General features: G+C 41.4%; 1 protein-coding gene across 3 annotated transcripts in view; it reads left to right on the forward strand.

Annotated features, from left to right (window-relative positions):
- cdon (cell adhesion associated, oncogene regulated) overlaps positions 1-18,967 on the forward strand; it is a 63,405-nt gene that overhangs the window by 37,584 nt on the left and 6,854 nt on the right. For all 3 annotated transcript variants that reach the window (XM_086081231.1, XM_086081230.1, XM_086081232.1), the window contains 10 exons: positions 5,993-6,132; positions 7,226-7,504; positions 8,720-8,866; positions 8,957-9,100; positions 9,217-9,510; positions 10,280-10,552; positions 13,659-13,915; positions 14,043-14,217; positions 16,105-16,224; positions 17,408-17,611. In XM_086081231.1, the coding sequence (XP_085937357.1) occupies positions 5,993-6,132; positions 7,226-7,504; positions 8,720-8,866; positions 8,957-9,100; positions 9,217-9,510; positions 10,280-10,552; positions 13,659-13,915; positions 14,043-14,217; positions 16,105-16,224; positions 17,408-17,611 (2,033 nt within the window). The remainder of the gene's footprint in view (positions 1-5,992; positions 6,133-7,225; positions 7,505-8,719; positions 8,867-8,956; positions 9,101-9,216; positions 9,511-10,279; positions 10,553-13,658; positions 13,916-14,042; positions 14,218-16,104; positions 16,225-17,407; positions 17,612-18,967) is intronic.

The raw sequence follows: 18,967 nt of genomic DNA on the forward strand, positions 1-18,967 counted from the left end.
CCCTGAGACCAGTCTAACCTCCCTATCACCCCTGCGCCACCTCAACTGTCGACTCTCTGTCCTCCTACTGCCTACACCCTCCACAAGTTTAATGACTTTCCCCTCTTGTAGAAAGGTCTCTTCTTCCTCTGCCGCTAATTCCCTGCGCTGATTCCAAATCACGCCTCTTTCTTTGAGCGGGTGAAGCAGACGGCGTTAGCCCGGTGCTTCTACTCATTAGTTTCCTCTGTGGCCCCAGGCTGCCTCACCATGTTCATCCTGACAATTAATGGACCCCCGGAGTCTCTTGCCACAAGGAGACTCTTCCTGGAAGTACAGTGGAACCTTACAAATGCCTTACCTTATGAGTTTTTCGAGTTACAAGATGTTGGTTGGTCACACAAGCATTACAGTACATAGTAATTGAACTTCACACGAACCGGGTTAAGGAATTAATTAAACTTGTAAGTCGACGAGCCACTGTAGTTGGTACTGAATGATCAGTGTGTTTATTGGCCGTTGATGCAAACGCGGTCCTTATCTAAGAGACTAATTAAGACAACGTTGAAGAGTGGGAGGGGGAGTTGAGGCGTGGCAAATTTTCACCTCTTCGTACCCTCATCCCCTTCTCCGGCTTCCCGTCTTCTTGTTTTTGCGTTTATCTCCCATCATTGCATCTGTCCTTTCCGCCGGCTTTGCCTCCGTGTTGATTTGAGGAATGTAGACTCCCTTCGCGGATCCGAGGGGCGAGTGTGGGCAGGTTCGGGGTATAGCACGCTGGTCGCCTTCTGTTCACAGGTCAGATTAGTCGACCGCCACACCGGGAGTGACCTTAAAATCATCCCCTTTAAATCGGCCTATCCTTCAGTGCCAAATCGTGTTCTACAATTGTCTGGATTTGGTTTCTGTGTCGGTGTCAGTGCGGTGAGGAGATTTGATCTCATTCCCACTGGCCCACATTGTTTGTCGTTGGCTTCCATTCGTCTGTGCCGTCTTGTGAAGCTGAGTCAAGAGCACCAGTTGCGACCTGTTTTGCCTCTGCCCCGCGGCTCTTTGATGCTCCACCGCATCGCCTTTTATTGTCCCTGTTTACCCAATGGGACAGGGTTATGGGCCGGGCCCACATGGAGGCTGATGGTGCTTTGAGGAGTTCCTGCAGGTGCTCTAACACCCCACTACACTTGAACCCCCCTCTCCTCCACTGCTTTCCCCGAGGGCAACCTGTCAGTGTGTTTATTTTCTCCCGTGTCAGGGGGGGATGGATGGTGCTATCCCTGCGTTGGAGTTCTGCAGCAAAGTGAATAGAAGGTGCTACCTCCCTTACAAGTAACGCCTCATTTGAGGACTGGTGGCATTAAGATAAATGTTAAGATTTAGTAAGTTCCTTGAGAAAAACTGATGTTTTCTTTTGCCTGCATGCACTTAAGCCAAGTGGCAGTCAAACATTTGTTAAACATGCATCAGCTCAGTTGCCCCTCCGCCCTAAAAAACCTTTACACATGAACTCCCTGACACGTTTCTCATTTCTTTCTGTAAATCTGTATGTATGTGTAGCAGACTAATGATAATACCTTTTGGATTTTGCTGGTCTGGACACCTCTAGTGCTGTGTTAGTGCTAGCGTTGGTGCTAATGCTACTTAGCAAAGATTTTTGATTAGAATTACCACTTTGCATTGTATGGCAGGTGGTATAATAAGGAAAATGTTTGTCTGTTATTGTTGTCGATGTGACTTCTGGTAATAGTGATGGATTAGCCAGAATGCCTTTTGTGTTGTATAAGCACAAGCATTGGTGAGAATTATGGATGTCACTCTGTAATATTTTTTAGAATCGATTATTCTATCATTTAAAAAAAAAAATTTTTTTTTTGCGTTTTGTGCATTTCTTATAGCGGGAAAGATAGCTTAATATTGTGAAATTAGCTACTTTGCCAATATTACTTTCCTGGCTAGCTCTCATGTTGTGCCTTTAGCATTTGTGCTAACATTACTGTTCAGAGTTGTATGCGATGCCTGTAGCTTTAAGTTGTGACGTTAGCTAGTTATAAAGAAAAATTAAGTGACTTTTGGTGAAATATTAATGTTTTTGTCTGAACCATCCTTGACATGCTTTGCATTTGTGCCAACATTTCAGCTGTATACAGTACCTGGAGCTTTAAATGAAGTCGAGTTGGCAAGTTATAAGAAAAATAACGTGACTTTTACTGCCGTAGTGATGTCAGAACATCTGCTTTTCAATCTATAATACTTTTTAGATCCGCCTGGACACTTCTCCTGTGGTTAGGGTTATGGTTAGGGTTAGCGCTTAGCGTTTGTGCCAAAGTTACATTTCAGAGTTGTTTGCAGTACCTGGAACATTAAAGTGTGGCTTTGTAGCTAGTTGTAAGTAAAATAAAGTGACTTTGGTTGCTGTAGTGATGCCTGGACAGATTTTTGGGAGCAGGCTGGACACCCCTTCTGTGGTGTTGTTATCCCTTAGCATTGTTGCTAGCGTCATTCTGAAATATTAAATTACAGCTAGTTAGCTAGTCGTAAAATAAAGTGACTCTTCTGTTGCCCTAGTGATCCCAGATCATCTGCTTTTCAGTCTATAATAGTGTTTGGACCCGCCTAGACACCTCTCATGTGGTGTAGTGCTTAGCATTTGTGCAACCATTACTCTTCAGAGATTATGCGTTGCCTGGAGTATTCGTGGGCTAGTTATAAGAAAAAAATATGGACTTTGGCTGCTATAGTGATGCTTCATCGCCTCCTTACTTTTTTATAGTAAAGGTGGAGCAGCTTAGATATCCTTTTTGTTGTGTTAGCATTAGCTTTGTTACCAACTGCCATTGAAGTAGACTAGTATTGCATGTTAAAAGAATGATAATAGTGTCTATTTGTATTCCACCACAATGGGTAGAAAGTGAATTTACTTGACAACTGCTTTACCGCGTCCTAACGGCACAGGTAGCCTCACCCTGAGCATATACGTTGCCGCCAGCATCAGTTGGGCCCTCGCTAATGGGATTTTGGGGTTGACACCAGATATCCTAGCGGCGTATGCGTCTTCATGGTGGCGGATGTCAACGAAAAGTCAAACAGATAAGCGGGAAGATGGATGCCCTCGTGCGTTTCCTCGCAGCGCCAGATGGACGGGCCCGATAGGCAGCTGTGTGTGTGTTTACACAAGGGCGACCGGTCGCCATGGCGCTCGCAGGAACGGACGGGAGGCGGCAAAATTTTGTGCTCAAGGGCCACTTTTTGATTTCTTTTTTTTTTTTTTCTTTTTTTTTTTATTTTTTTTTTTCTCTTTCTTTTTTTCTTTTTTTTTCTCTTAACTTTTTGATTTCTTTAAACTGACAGATAGCCCTGGTCATTTGTAGATGTGGAACCAGGTAGCCTCAATGACCACATGAGTTCTAAAAATAGCTCACAGTGACGGGATAAATTTAGGATTTCTTGGAACGTTGATGACGTAACGCTCATTTGAAAATGTAAATACTGGCAGAAATTTATAGAAATATGGTGTTTCATATTGATATTTGTCTGTTTCCTAAATATCATTCATTCATTAATAACTTGATATTTCAGAAGTGTTTATCAAACTGGTAGCCCTTCATATTAACCAGTCCCCAAGAAGTAGTTCTCAGGTTGGTGACCTTTACAGTAGAAGCGCTGTGTGTTACCGGTCGCATGTGTTGTAGGCCCCCGTGTCTTATTATTGTAATTATATATCATGAATCCAGCAAGCTGGGGGCCTGTCCCAGCATGCGGCGTGGCGATGTGGGTTTGATGAGACGCCACAAAGTATACTTGAAACCGAATTACACAGTAGCACACTGAAATCCAAACTCGGTCGCCTTTCGCGCTTTCATTGTTTCTTTAAGCACTTTTACACCTGTTTTTCCAGGAATGTATGCGTGTGCGAGTGTGTTTGAGTTCGGATGTGTGTGCAAGTTTGTGTGTGTGACAGTAATATTCGACTCCAACTAATTACTTTCTCATCACAGTCAGACAGTAATGATTCTGAATCGTTTACATTTTGCCAAATGCGGCTTTTAAGTAGCATTACATAAATTGCCTTAGCTTGGCTTGAGCACCCCCCTCTACCCCCCACCCCCATCTCCCCCACCCCCATCTCGACCCCATCCCGACACCCGTCATCTTTTTAATTTGCTCCCTCGGCTTGGCTCTTCCGCTGAAGCATCGGCATCAATATCACAGCTGGGCGGCCATTGTGGGGCTCGAGTCCTGGTTACCGAGCAGGAACCCCGGGATCAAAGCCTGGCCTGGATTACCCTCGGAAAGAGGAGGAGGAGGATGAGGAGAAGGAGGAGGAGAAGTGGGCGGGGGGCTTGCTTGAAAAGGATGGAGAATTGCTTCTTATTACACCCCGGGGGGGGGGGGGGGGGGGCAGTGAGCGACGTCAGGCTAGGGTGAACCTATGAGGATGCACAACAGTGTGACAAGAAAGTGATATAAAGACAGTGGCCGCATACTCCCTCAATAGAAATTGGTGTCAAGGAGGTACAGTGGTGCCTTGAGATACAAGTAGGGATGTCATGATCGAATCGTTTTATTATTTATTTATTATTATTCCATCAAATGATCGGATAACATTTTATTTCACATTAACGTGTACAGTATTTAAAAAAACAAAAAACATACATTTCCTATTAATGTTTATTAACAAATTATTGTTGTTTATTTTATATTGTAGATTGATTTAAAAACAAGTAAACACAAATTAAGCGATAAGGATTACTTGCCAACATTTTGGAAACGTATTCAATTTCTGGTTTGGAAGTTTTCCAAAGTAAAAGTAGATCTTTGCAAATGTATTATTTTGATTTAACACAAAATGTCTGCTTTCATGAAGGACTATGCAGAAATTAAAAAAAAAATACTGTTAAGAGGCTAAAATATCAGAGGATTTGGTCAATTTTAAGTTAAACAAAGGCGGGAAACAGTTAGATGATTATTAAAGTAGTTGAGTTAATTTGAAAATCAATTAATTGTTATATTAATAAATTAATTTTGACACTCCTAGATGCAGGTTTTAATGTGTTACTTAACTCAAAATACTTTACTTGTTTGGTAGAATTATGTGAAGTTGTAGTAAACATTTAAAAGACTGCAAGACAAAGTGCTTAGTAAGTTAACAACTCTAATTGACATCGATAAACTGTCTCTCATAAAAATTCATGGTTTGTTTATTATTTAGCATAATCCCATCCTGCACTCTAAAAACAGTTGGGTCAAAAGTAACCCAATTATGGATAAAAAAAATTGACGATCCACTTAATGGGTCAACTTGACCCAACTTTCTGGGTTGTTTTATAATTATTATTATTATTTTTTTACCCTAGTAAAGGATCTGAGCAATATTTATGAGTTGTTTTACACTAAAAGACCCTTTTTGATTCAAATTGACCCATATAGAGGATCGGTCCATTTTTGATTTTCACCCATGGTTGGGTTCTTTTTGGAGTGTGTAAAACTAGAACATTTATATATATATATATATATAGTAAATATAATATGTTTTATTGTAATACAGATTAATTTGCTTGTGTTTGTTTAAAAAAAAAAAACTAATTGAAAAAATAATTACATATGAATTCGAATCGCAATATTGATGAAAAATCATCACAATAATTATCACAGTTACATTTTGTAAATTGTTGTTTATTTATGTATGCCCTCTGATTGGCTGGCAATCAGTGCAGGCTGGGCCCCGCCTATCACTCAAATTCATCCATTATACATCAGGAAATGGATAATGAATGTTTGATAAACACAAGGTGAAGTGGGCCCGTCTGTCTTCTTCCATTTTTTTTGTTTTGTTTGTGGGCCCTAAGTGGAGAAATTTTGGACGTCCTTGCTCCAGGGGGTGCGAAGAGGGGGTCAAGAAGTCAAGTGGTGTCATGTGAAGATTAGAGAGATGCTCCCCATTGTCTCCTTTTGTCGTCGTGGCAACAAGATGGTGTCTGACGTCTTTTTGTTTTTCTTGCCCCTCCTCTTCTTCCAGGTTGGCCAATCGGAGGAGGGCGTGCACACCGGGCTATCACGGCTGCCGGCAGGGGTCCGAGGGCGCCATGGACGGTGGCCTCAGGGTCTTCCTGTCCACTATGCTGTGTCTCAGCCAGTCCCTGCTCATCAGCTGCACACGTCAGTTACCTTTGGTTATTTACCTCTATCGAGCTCACTGTCTGTTTACAATCTATCCATCTATCCGTCCGTTTGTGCACCTTAAGATATGAAAGTTCCCCCCCCCCCCCCCAAAGTTTAGTTTGATTCCAAATATGACGACCTTCAGTTCCAGTCGAACTTGGTGAAGGTCATTATTTGAGTGTAAAGCAGCCAGAGTTTTCTTACTTTCATGGCCTCAAAGCAAAACCTCCCACTCGCGTTTTTGTGTGCTTAACGCATAGCAGTGCAACACTGGAGAGTCCGTGTTACTTTTTTTTTCTTTTTTCTAAACTAACTCCTTCACCACGTTGTCACCGAGCAATACAATTCTCATTTACGCTTGTCGAAGTTAGAATTTGTTGATCTGTAGCTGTCACAGATACACGGACGGACGGACGGACGGATGGATGATGGATGGATGGATGGATAGACAGACGGATAGATAGACAGACGGATACATAGATAGATAGATGGATGGACGGACGGATAGATAGATAGATGGGTAGATAGACATATTAGACGGACGGATGATAGACAGCTAGATGGATAGACGGATAGACAGACAGACAGATGGATGATAGATGAATGGGTGGATAGATGGATAGCCAGACGGATACATAGATAGATGGATAGACGGATGGATAGATGGATGGAGGGATGATAGATGGATAGATGGATGGACGGATAGATGGACATATTAGATGGATAGATAGACGGATGGATAGATAGACGTATTAGATGGACGGATGGTAGACGGCTAGTTGGATAGACGGATAGATGGACAGATGGATCGATAGATGGATGGATAGACAGAGGGCTAGATATTAGATGGATAGATCAATAGACTGCTTATTTTGTCAACAAACGTATTAAATTATTTTGTGGATCCAGTGACTCCAATTTGAGAACCACTGTTCCACAGTGTTACCTCCTCTTCTTCTGATGTCTATTTCCGAAGCTGACGCAGCCAACGACAGTCCCGCCTACTTGCGCATCACGTCAGGATTTACCGCCTACTGGAAAAGGTGGTTTTACTCCCTTCATTCATCATCCGCTCTCTTTCCCTCCTCAGCTCAATATCCATCTTTCCGCTCTGAGCCCGCCTCACTGGTGCAGAGTCCGGGTTCGGCGGCTCGCCTGCGCTGCGCCGTCAGCCCCTCGTCGGCGGCGCTCTCCTGGCGCTTCCGGGGCGCGCCCCTGCTCGTTGACACATTGCCCGGCGTGGAGCTGAAGAGCGGGACGCTCACCATCGCCTCCCTGCAGCGCGCCCACGTCGGCGTCTACCAGTGCGTGGCGCGCTCGCACCATGGGCCGGCTGTTGCCAGCCGGTATGCACGCGTGGAATTGGCGGGTACGTGGACTTTCCTTTTTGCTTCCGTTAAAGCAAATGTGTTAGAAATTGTCACGTTTTACTTGAGTATGAGTCAATTCATGTACTTTAGTCAAAGTAAAAAAAAAAAAAGTATAGACTGACTGTACAAAAGTACAAACATAATAAAAAAAATGTTTTGGGGCAATTACAGTGGACCCTGATATATTTGCAGTTTGGCACTGGTGGATTCACATATTCGTCGATTTTATTTTTATTTTTTTCAGTTTAAATAAAATAAAATAAACTCAATTAGAAAAAAAATTTGGGGGTTGCAATGTGGAAAACACCATCTCCATTTAAAAAAAGGAAATAATAGTAATTATAATAATAATAATAATAATAATAAATAGATGAATAAATAAATTGATTCACATATTCATCAATTTTTTTTGTCCCCAGTTTTTAAAAATATTTTGTAGATATTTAAAAAAAAAATTAAAAATTATCTATTATTTTGGGAAGCCAATCGGGAAAACACAAAATGGACATATATCCCCCCTTTTTTTTTTATTGAGGGACTAAGAAAAAAGTAAAATAAAATAATAATAATAATAATAATAATTATAAATAATAACAACAATAGTAATAATAAACAAATAAATAAATAAATCGATTCACATATTCATCGATTTTCTTCCTCTCCAGTTTAAAAAAATTATTTTTTGATATTTTCTCAATTTTTAAATGTATTATTTTGGGGAGCCAATGTGGAAAATACTATGGTAATTGGACATATATCCCCTTTTACGGGGAGGAAGAAAAAACCCGTAAAATAATAATTATTATAATAATAATACATAATAATAAATAAATAAAATAGATAATAAAATGGTTGTCATTTATATGTGTATTTTTGCTATTTATGGGCCGGTGGGAGTTTCTGGATGCCGTCAGGCCCCCCTTTGCACGCCACTGCTTGTAATACAGAATAGTAGTGTATTTAAGTAAAGTACAGATCCCTGAAAATATACTTGAATGACCAAATATTTGTCGTTTGATACTTCCACTGCATTAAAATATTGAGGCAAGCCCCAAAGTTATTTTTATAAAGGGGCGAGGACTCGTGCCGCTGAGTGGCGCCGGGAAGGAAGCAGCAGGACTTTTGACCTCCTTAATGAGCCTCAGGGTTTTCCTTTCCTCAGTCATAACAACACTCGCCACTTCCTAACGTTCCCTCTCCGTTGGGCCTTACAGAAATCTCCGAGTACCAAGACAGCCGGCGGCGCTCGCTGTCCGTCCAGGAAGGCGACCCGGCAATCGTCGAGTGTCCTCTGCCCACTAGCGTGCCGCCGGCCTTCCCCAGGCTACGAGTGCGAGGCGAGCGCGTGGAGGCCTCAACAGGTCCTTCTTTCCGAACGTGTTTTCTTTTGGAGGTTGAAGACGAATTGCAACTTGTAGGTCACCGGTTAAATTGATCTGTCCCTTTTTTAGACGACTACTTGGTCCTTCCATCCGGTAACTTGCAAATCCGGTCCTTCTCGGCGCGACATCAAGGTGTCTATAAGTGCGGCTCGTACAATCCTGTCACGGGGGAAACTGTCACACAGACCCACGGTACCAAAATCTCTGTCCGACGTAAGTCCTGTTGGAATTTCAATCAATTTTTGAATATATATGTACCAGTATATGTTTTTCTGTATACTGAGCTTTCCCCATTATAAGACTAATGTTTGATATTCTATTCTATTTAGATGCAGACTCCCCTTCCTCTCCAGTGCGGATAGTTTACCCCACCACTCCCAAGAATGTGACTCTGCAGCGGTCCCAGTCGTACACGCTGGAGTGCGTAGTTTCCGGACATCCGTCATTGTCGTCCACATGGTTCAAGAACGGCGAGCCGATCCGACCGGGGCCTTCGTTGCGACGCCTGCGCGACAATTTGGAATTTGTCTCCGTGACGACGGACGATATTGGAGTGTACGCTTGTGCTGCTGAGAGCGAGCGAGGGACGCTGATGAGCGCCAACTACACCGTCAATGTTCTCGGTGAGGATTCGCAACTTTCAGATGGTGGACCCTAAATTTGAGCACCAAAGTTGAATTTAAAATTAATTAAATTTTATAATATTAATATATATATATATATATATTAAATGTAATAATATTAATAATAATTACATATATTCTGCCCTTGCTACGTTCTCGCTGTAGCTAGACAGATAGATAACTCCTTGCAACTCTATTCACCGTAGAGAAGACTCAAAAAGGTGTAAAACTGTAACAACAAACACAAAAACGCTTACATGCTGTTGTGAAACAAAATACATTAAAAGGCAGTGCCGCACTTGTTTGCTGTATGATGAACAATACACTGAGAAAGCATGCTAACGTTCGCTAGCTAACGCACTAACCGTTAGCTCGATGCGGATTCGTAAATAAACGTTTCTAGCATCTCTATAATGCAAACGATTAACAGTTAGCAACCCCTCGAATGTATATTGGCTGCACATTTCACACAAAACATTTTCTATATGCACACACGTACAGGCTGTGCCTGGCTCGAGACTTGAGGACACGGAGCTGCAATCTGTTTGCCTAGCTTCTTGGCATGACGCTAAACAGGAAGTGCTTAACCCAACAGCATCCGGTTTTCTTTTCACAGTAAACGTAACTTTACTTTGCAAAATAAAGCAGCTCCGTAACCATAGAAACAAAAATAAACAATACATGGCTCTTTCGAAGCCAGCACAATATAATAATACAAATTTTATTTAATTTGTTTAATTTAAAGTCTAATGGCCTTGCACCCTTGTAGAAACCGCATCCATCTTGGAGGGCCTCGTTGACCTGCAGCACGCCTCTCCCGGCTCCATCGCTCGTTTCAGCTGCGTGGCTGGTGGCAACCCAACCCCCAACGTCACCTGGCTGTTCAACGCCGAGCCCGTGGCCGCCTCGCACCGGGTGCGAATCTCTGACGGCCAGCTCGTCATCACCGATGTGGAGCCGCAGGACCAAGGCGTGTACCAATGTCTGCTGGACAACGGCATCGGGTCGGCGCAGTCGTCGGGAATGCTGAGGGTGCAGTCAGGTACGTCAATCATCTAATTAAAAAAAAAATAGTCTTAGAGGTTGAATGTTAAAAGTTACTTCAGGTCACTTATGCGGTGACATACTCAAGGGAAAGTAAACATCGCAAGAGAAGCTGCGCAGTAAAGAGTTAAGCCGTTCATATCTTGAGGCAGTCCTCACGCTTGGGGGCGGGGGCCAGCAGGGGGGGGGTATTGCGCCAAGGCCGCTCTCCTTTTCCCCGAGCTGGATCGTGAGAGTGAGCTTTGTGCAACGCCGCCCGGGGATAAGCCCCCGCGGACGCTGGAATGCGAGGAGTAGCTGTGAAGGGTTAGGACAGGGGAGCGGACCACCCGGCTGTCAACGTGCTACACAACCGCCTTGTATTTACGTCGCCGCGTCCTCCCACTCCTCCGTCCTCTCCTCCTTCCATCCCTGCCTCGCGTTTCCACTGGAAGATGCAAGCAGAGAGCGTTGCCAAGCTGATAAGGACGCTTGTGTTGGGAGGTTCCAGCCACTGAGTTTAACCAGCATCCCGAAAACATTTCACTTGTTTCATGGAAACTGCAAAAACTCAAATCTAACAATGATAAAATATCTCAACTCGAGAGTCAAGATATTTCTTCTTACCAAGCAGTTTTTTACGTAAGAGCATTTCACTTGCCGCAAACATTTTCGCTCTCAGATGTTACTGCGTTTTTACAACTGGGTATGTAAGTTTATCCAAAAGTGGAAGTCAACCTAATATGTTATATGTGACTTCACTAGCCTAAACATGATATTCTGATTAATTTGTGGAATAAGAGTTAAGCAGCAAAATCCAGCCACTTTTATCCATCTCAGGGAGCGGCCATTTTACCACTTGCTGTTGACTGAAGATGACATCAAAGTTGCTCAGGGCTCGGGCCACGGCCAATCACAGCTCACCTGTTTTCTGAAGCTGCGCTGTGATTGGTTGTGACCTGAGACCTGAGCAACATCTTTAACTCATTCACTGCCATTGACGGTTACAGACGTCAAAAATTTATATTAGTTAAAAAAAAAATCCACTTTTATTAACAAGAGTATGAAAACCTATAATTTTTTTATTGTACGTTTAGAACAGATATAAAATTTGTAAATAATCGTGAGTTAACTCATGAAGTCATGCAATTAATTGCCCGACGCTCCTAATTTTTAATTGTAATTAATCACATGACTTCAATACTCTTGATCTGTTCTAAATGAACAATATTTTTTTCCTAGGTTTTCATACTCTCATACTCATAAAAGTGGAAAAAAATGTTGAACTAATAGAAATAGTTCAAATGAATTTTTGACGTCAATAGCCGTCAATGGCAGTGAATGAGTTAATTGACAGCAGGTGGCAAAATGGCCGCCCCCTGAGATGGATAAAAATGGCTGGATTTTGCTGCTTAACTCATATTCCGCTAACATAATATTAAGCAGAATACCATATTTAGACCAGTTGGGCTGCATAGAACATTATTGTCAAAAAGAAAATTGGGGGTTGACTTCCCCTTTAAAATAAATAGCATAATTCTTTATGTGTACGTAGTGTGAATACATTTTAAATCTTGTCAAATTTTCCTGTTCTGTTGTCAAATCATTTAGTTTAAATGAAGTGAAATAGTCCTCATTTTATTACGATTATAAGTCCAGGTTTTTTTTTCACATAAATCTGTTCTGTGTTGTTTTGTCCATCACCATGGCAACAAAAAATGCTGTCACGTGATTGAACTTCCTGTCAGTCTATCAAGCCATTGACCAATCAGAGGAGTATAAAAAGCTGCAGTCTGTACCCTAACGGGGGCAGGGAGTCATCATATTTATGTTGTAGAACACGTTCATTATTTTAGTACTTATGCTATGTTCCCGGCACCCACAGCACTCACATTTCAGGCCAAAATAGGATGAGCAGGAACAGATTAACGGCATTTCCATTCATTTGAATGCAAATAGATGATTTAAGTACTGTATTTTGATTTGAGAGCTTGGTTACGGAATGAATTCAAGTCGTATCTGAAGGCACCACTGTACATCCCTTTTTTTTTTGTTGGGAATCCCTCATGGCTTTGTTCCCATTTTCTGCCTTGAAAGACTTCCTTTAATGTTGGCATCACTTCCTTGACGTTTTCCCTCTGCTGCGGCAGCCTCACGACTGCATACAGATTCCCTCTCCGCTATTTTAATGGCCGGCATGCGGAATGTGTGGCATCTGGCGGCGTTCCCGGTAATCAGGTTTAGTGTTACCAGCTCCCAGCATGTTTACTTTTGCAAAAGTGTAGACACACACACACACACTCTCACTCGCACATTGTTTCTGACAAAGTATTTCAGACATTGTGGTGATCGAAACTCAATGTACTTGCGTCTTCGAACCATTCAGACATTTTCTGAACTGCTTAGCCATCCTTTTGTAAAGTGAAGAATTGTTGGTCTTAACTTGAGCACAGGTGTCAAACTTAAGGGTCTGGCGCTAGACCTGGCCAGTTGAATTTTATGTGGCCCACTACTGCTTAATATTTCTTGCTAAATAAAGTTTTTATTTTTATTTTGGCAGAAATTCTGGACCGAATTTATAATTTTTCTTCACTTTTAACAGCTATTATATATTTTTAAAATTTTAGATATATTATTTTAGGAGTGCCTGGCCCACTACTGCTTAATATTTCTCGCTAAATAAGGTTTTCATTTTCAATTTGGCAGAAATTCTGGACCGAATTTACAAATTTTCTTCACTTTTAACAGCTATTACATTAATTAATTAATTTATTTATTCTATTATTATTATTATTTATTTATTTTATAATTGACAAATCAGGTAAACAAGCATTATAGTGACCATCTCGTGAGCAAAAAACACAGGACAGCAAAAGTGAACAATACTCATTGGTATGTTCCTAATAATAATAAAAAGTAATTGTATTTCCCAAAAATAATGAATTTCTTTATCATTTCAAATAAATGAGAAGGGGACCTTGAAAAAAGGAATCGCTTATTAGATCGCAATCGCCATATATTGAGGAATTAAAAAATAATAACAACAACCATTTCAAATTTTTGAAAAAATAAATAAATAAAGAATAAATGCACTACATGAACAGTACCGGCATGTCTCTTCCCAGAACTGAATCCCGATGTGGACGTTTGGCCCTCACTGCCGCCCATGCAGAGCGACGAAGGTGACGAGCGCTTCCTGACGGAGGAGGAAGAGGACGCGGACGAGCCGCCGTCCGACGGGGGCGCCGACCGTCTCACACCTGACGCTCCCATTATCACCAGCCCGCCCCAGACACACAAACCCGACATCTACGACCTGGAGTGGAGGGCGGGGCCTGACGGCGGGAGCCCCATCAACGCCTATTTTGTCAAATATCGCAAGGTAAAATACACGGAAAAAAAGCCAAAGAAGAAGCAAATCACCAACTTAGATTGTCATTGTGTTGCTGCTAATTCGCGTTTGATGGTTGTCATGTGCACTACTGGTATCCTTTCCCGTTGTGGCTTAGGTGGACGAGATGGCCACGGTGATGGAGAGCTGGCTGACGGTGCGAGTGCCCGGCAGCGAGCGCTCGCTGCGTCTCTCCGAGCTGGAGGCGTCCAGCCTGTACGAGGTGCTTATGGTAGCCCGTAGCTCGGCGGGTGAGGGACAGCCGGCCATGCTCACCTTTCGCACTGGAAAAGGTACATAGCAGCAGCAGCAGCAGCAGTAGTAGTAATAATAATAATAGGAAAAGTATTAGTAAGAAAAGTAGTAGTTGTAATGGTAGGAAGAAAATAGTAATTTGTTGTGATTTTTATTTAATTTTTTTATGTTTGGATTTTGGATTGCATTTGTAGTTACTGCATAAATTAGGGCCTGACTGATTAATCGGCCGATTATTGCCCAAAACAATCGGCCAATTGTGCCAAATGGCCGATTATTTTCCTCTTAACGTTTTCATCAAAGAAAAGGGAAGTTTCCGACGCTGTGAAAGTACCCTAAACGCACCATTTTGTTTACGTAGCATTAGCAACTAGCAAGTGTGTCGCGTATGTTATTCTGGTTATTCTGTTGTCCCTAAGCGCCCTTTAAGCTATTTAATGACACCGCAGTTGGAGTTGAAAAACTAAACACACGACGCTAAGAATTACAGCCAATGTATGTTTAAATACAAAACATTAAACGTTAAAACATTGCTAGCCTAGCGTTAATGGTAAAAGCAAAGGGAGGATCCCATTCAAATGCTAACAGGAAGTTAGCATCGACTTCGAGAGTGTTTTTCCTTCAAATAACGAATATTCACACACAAATACTGTGGGAACACATAACCACAAGTAAGATAACATACGCAAAGGCACAGATTCTTCCTAATGTGTGAAAAACAAGTTATTTTAATAGAATTCAATCGCAACGTTCTTCTGTACTCACTTTGTGTACACCATGGATGCATTAAATTGACTTTATGCAGTAAATATGTATTTTTAAATAATCAGCAATCTGTATTTTTTCTGCAAAAAATCAGCATCGGCCTAAAAAAAAAAAGCATATTGGTCGGGCCCTAAAATCAATAATTGGACAAAAACGTCTTCTTCTTTTTTTATAATGATTTTTTGTATATAGCAGGCAGGTACAAAAAAGCTCAAACTAAAACCAAGCACAAAGCGGCTGCGCATCCCAACAAAAATACTACTTGTAGGACCTTGACGCTTTGCAAAGTGGACGTCTTCTCACTGGGAAATATCTGAACTGTCCACAAAAGAGCTAGTGTGTTAAGTTTAGCCCAGCGTCACTGCTTTATTACGTTTCCAGTTAGCCTTTAATCACGACACGTCTCCATTCAATGCTCGCTAGGAAGAATATTTTGTGAGTGGGAATAATGTGTGAGTCATTAACAAGGGTCAAATGAAATTAACTCACAAAATTGTGTACACAATTCTACACATCTTAATTGTTGACTACGTCTCATTAAGTTCCTCTTTCGGTTCGACAGTTGTCATCGTTTTCCTTTCAATTTTGAATATAATATATGTTAACTGAATAATTGTAAGCGTAAAAGTAGAATTCATCTTCATGTTTTAATTGTTATTTATAATAAATTAACCAATTATGTAAGTATTATTATTAAATTAGTAAAATAGTTCATTTCAATTTGTGTGCCTACGGCGATGCTACGCTAAAGTCCGTGCTTTCCATTCGCTTTGATGGGACATGGCCGCCACGCCACGTATGTCCGTACATTGCCTTTGACGTGAAAGTCGCCTCTACCAACATGGCCGCCAAGGTAGGCACAAATGCGAGCAGTTTACTGGCGCTGGGGCCAGATGTGGAACTATTTTGACTTGATCCAGTCCGTAGGTTCCGGGTCTGTTAAATCCAGATTCCACTCTACGTGGTCACTGCGCCTTTTATAAACCGTCGAGTTTCTTTTCAAAGTAAAACAGTGGCAGAAATCTGAGCCGCCTCCTGATCAAAAGGGAGCGGCTCAGGGAACGTTGTCCGAGTGCTTTGGCTGGTGGGGGGCTTCTGACAACTGGGAACATGTGTGGGACCTTGTTTGACTTGCTCCTTACACCTCCCTCCTCCTCCAGAAAAGAGCGCCTCGTCCAACAAGAATCCGTCCAACAAGCCTCCCGTCGTCCTGATGCCGCCCAAAGTGCCCGAGGACAAAATGTCCAACACGCACTTCGGGGTCGTGATCCACGACAGAGGTAAAGTTAAGAATAGCCGAAAACTACTGCAAAACTTTAGCTTCTGCTAGCTTAATGCTAACTCACAATGCAAAACGCCATAGACAGGCGAGTGAATAGCACCCGTAGTTCCGGTGTTATGACTCGAGGTCAACATTCCCATCAAAGGCCATTCGTGGCCATTGAAATGAAATTGTAACTTGCTCATTTCTCAACCAATTTTCATGAGGTTAACTTTTTTTTTCCGACGCCAAAGCATGTGCTATCAATACAGAACATTTAAAAAGGCAATATTTGTGCCTGTTTAAGGTTGTTTTAATTGCGCAGCATTGTATGCAATCATATGCAGCAGAGTACACTGGACGGACATCTTTGGTCATTTGGTTTTAGACTCATGAAAGGCGCTCACAACTTTGACCCTCCTAGCTTAGCGTCTCTGCACGCAGCCTAAAAGGGATGTATTGTAGCTCCATTTCACATCTGTGGCTGTAACTCTTTTAACAACGGGTGTTTGAATACAAACTGTAGAGCAACACAAGGACAGATAATATAACAATACTCACAGGCATACATTCTTTATCCTCTGTGAAGAGCAACTCCATTTCGGTAGCCAAACGTGCACAGCAGTTGGTGCAGCACAATGTCCATTAAATGAAGAAAAAAATGTGAGGGGAAATGATTAATTTATTTACATTATTTTTTCTTCTTTTTTTCCTTTTTTTTTTTTTTAAATTAAATAAAAAATAATTTCTTTACATTCTAATTGATTATATAATTACTGTATGTACAGTATTATACTGTGCTATATTCTGTATTAAAAACACATTTCTAGAACACATGAATGGAATTTCCATTAATTTCAATGGAGCAGCGGACCTTCTTTATTTTATTTTTTTATTTGACCAGATTTGGGAACGATTGGAAAGGAAACAGAGTATTTTTATGATCTTTCAACATACAATTCCAATATGGATGTGACAATAGGACTAACAAGCCTCACTTACCTTTCCACTAACCCTTGTCTCCATCTTCCTCTGCCGCCTCTCTAACCGCGTGACTCTCAGCTGCTGCCGTAAGTACGCATTCCTCCCGTGATTTATCCTTTCCGCTTCCTCCTCTCCTAATTCCTTCCATCCTTTCCGCCATGTCGGGACGCGGCGACGCAGTTCAAAGGTTCACGCGTCTTGTCGCCTTCACTTGGCAGTGCCCGAGGCTCCCGACCGGCCCACCATCTCCATGGCCACAGAGAGCTCCGTCTACGTCACCTGGATCCCCAGAGCCAACGGCGGCTCGCCCATCACGGCGTTCCGCGTGGAGTACAAGCGCAGCCGCAGCGCCGAGTGGGGGGTGGCGGCCGACAACATTTCGCCGCTCAAGCTCTCCGTGGAAGTTCGCAATCTGGAGCCTGGTGAGCCTCGACTGGATTTCTATTGGTTTGCCTTTGGTGCATGGGTTCTTCAACTTTTTGCGTCTGGGGAGAATTTTTTTTTTTTTTAAAGAAATCCTCTCATAATCCCAAAGCCAATTAAACATAATTAATAGTATGGAAAAAACAAACAAGAAAAAAATTGTGATGATGATTTTGAAGAAAAAAGTGCATTGTTCGTTTATTTTTTAACTGATATTGCAGCACAAAGTTCAAAATGTCTTAGGCAGTAATGCAATTAGGCTAACGATAGCTACTGCGTGGACCATATAAATAAAAAAAGTTGCCTATTTTGGAGGCAAAAACTGTAATATTGCACAGGTGGGTGGAGTTCACAAAAAGTGTACTTTCTTAGTATGACTTAAGTTAAAAGTAGTAAGTTAAAAGTAATAAAAGTATAATTATTTGAGCAAGTCCGAACTACTCTTGAGCAACTGGTGATCTGTTTTATTTTACTAATCAGAGATTAAATGTCAAAAAGGACAACATATAAAATAGGATTGTGCAAATTTGAGCATATCATTTCAACTAAAGCATTAAAAAATTACAGTAAATCATCATCAAATAACATAAATTAAGAGTTCTGTTATTTCCAATAGGGATTCCGGTAAATGTAAAAAGTTGCCCTCCAAATAATTACTTAAGAGTAAATATTCAGTTAAAAAATACTAAGTTACTGAATAACTGGTCATTTCTGATTTATTCATTTATTTTTATTACATGTAAAATGGACCAAAATATAAAATGGGACTATCACTTCAACTAAAACATTAATAAATTAAATCTTTATGAAACAAAATTGAGGCAAATTTAAGTGAGTTTTTTTCTTCTTAATGTTCAAACTGCACGCTACTTTTTTTAATATCCAGCACAAAATGTTTTTTAATAGTCCATCCATCCATCCATCCATTTTCTGTACCGCTTGTCCTCACAAGGGTCGCGGGGGTTGCTGGAGCCTATCCCAGCTGGCTTCGGGCAGTAGGCGGGGTACACCCTGAACTGGTTGCCAGCCAATCGCAGGGCACACAGAGACGAACAACCATACTCACAATCACACCTATGGACAATTTGGAGTGTTTTTAATAGTCATGATGAATTTTTTTTTTTCAAGTACTACAGTACATTTTTTTAAACAGTTTAGCTGAATTTAATTGTATGACACATTTGCATTAAATCTTTAATTATGGTTTGTACAATTTTTAGAGGAAGCTGGCGTCATTGGTCGAAACCATGCATGTCGTCACCAGTTTCACATTTAAAGCACTCAATTTGGGATTTTGACATGAGATGGCAGATTTTAAGGCCAGCTTCTACTTGGTGACTCATGTTTATCGGCGT

The sequence above is a fragment of the Leptonotus elevatus genome, chromosome 7, assembly GCF_054856555.1.
Source record: "Leptonotus elevatus isolate MCC_2025b chromosome 7, RoL_Lele_1.0, whole genome shotgun sequence".
In the NCBI taxonomy this organism is placed as follows: Eukaryota; Metazoa; Chordata; class Actinopteri; order Syngnathiformes; family Syngnathidae; genus Leptonotus; species Leptonotus elevatus.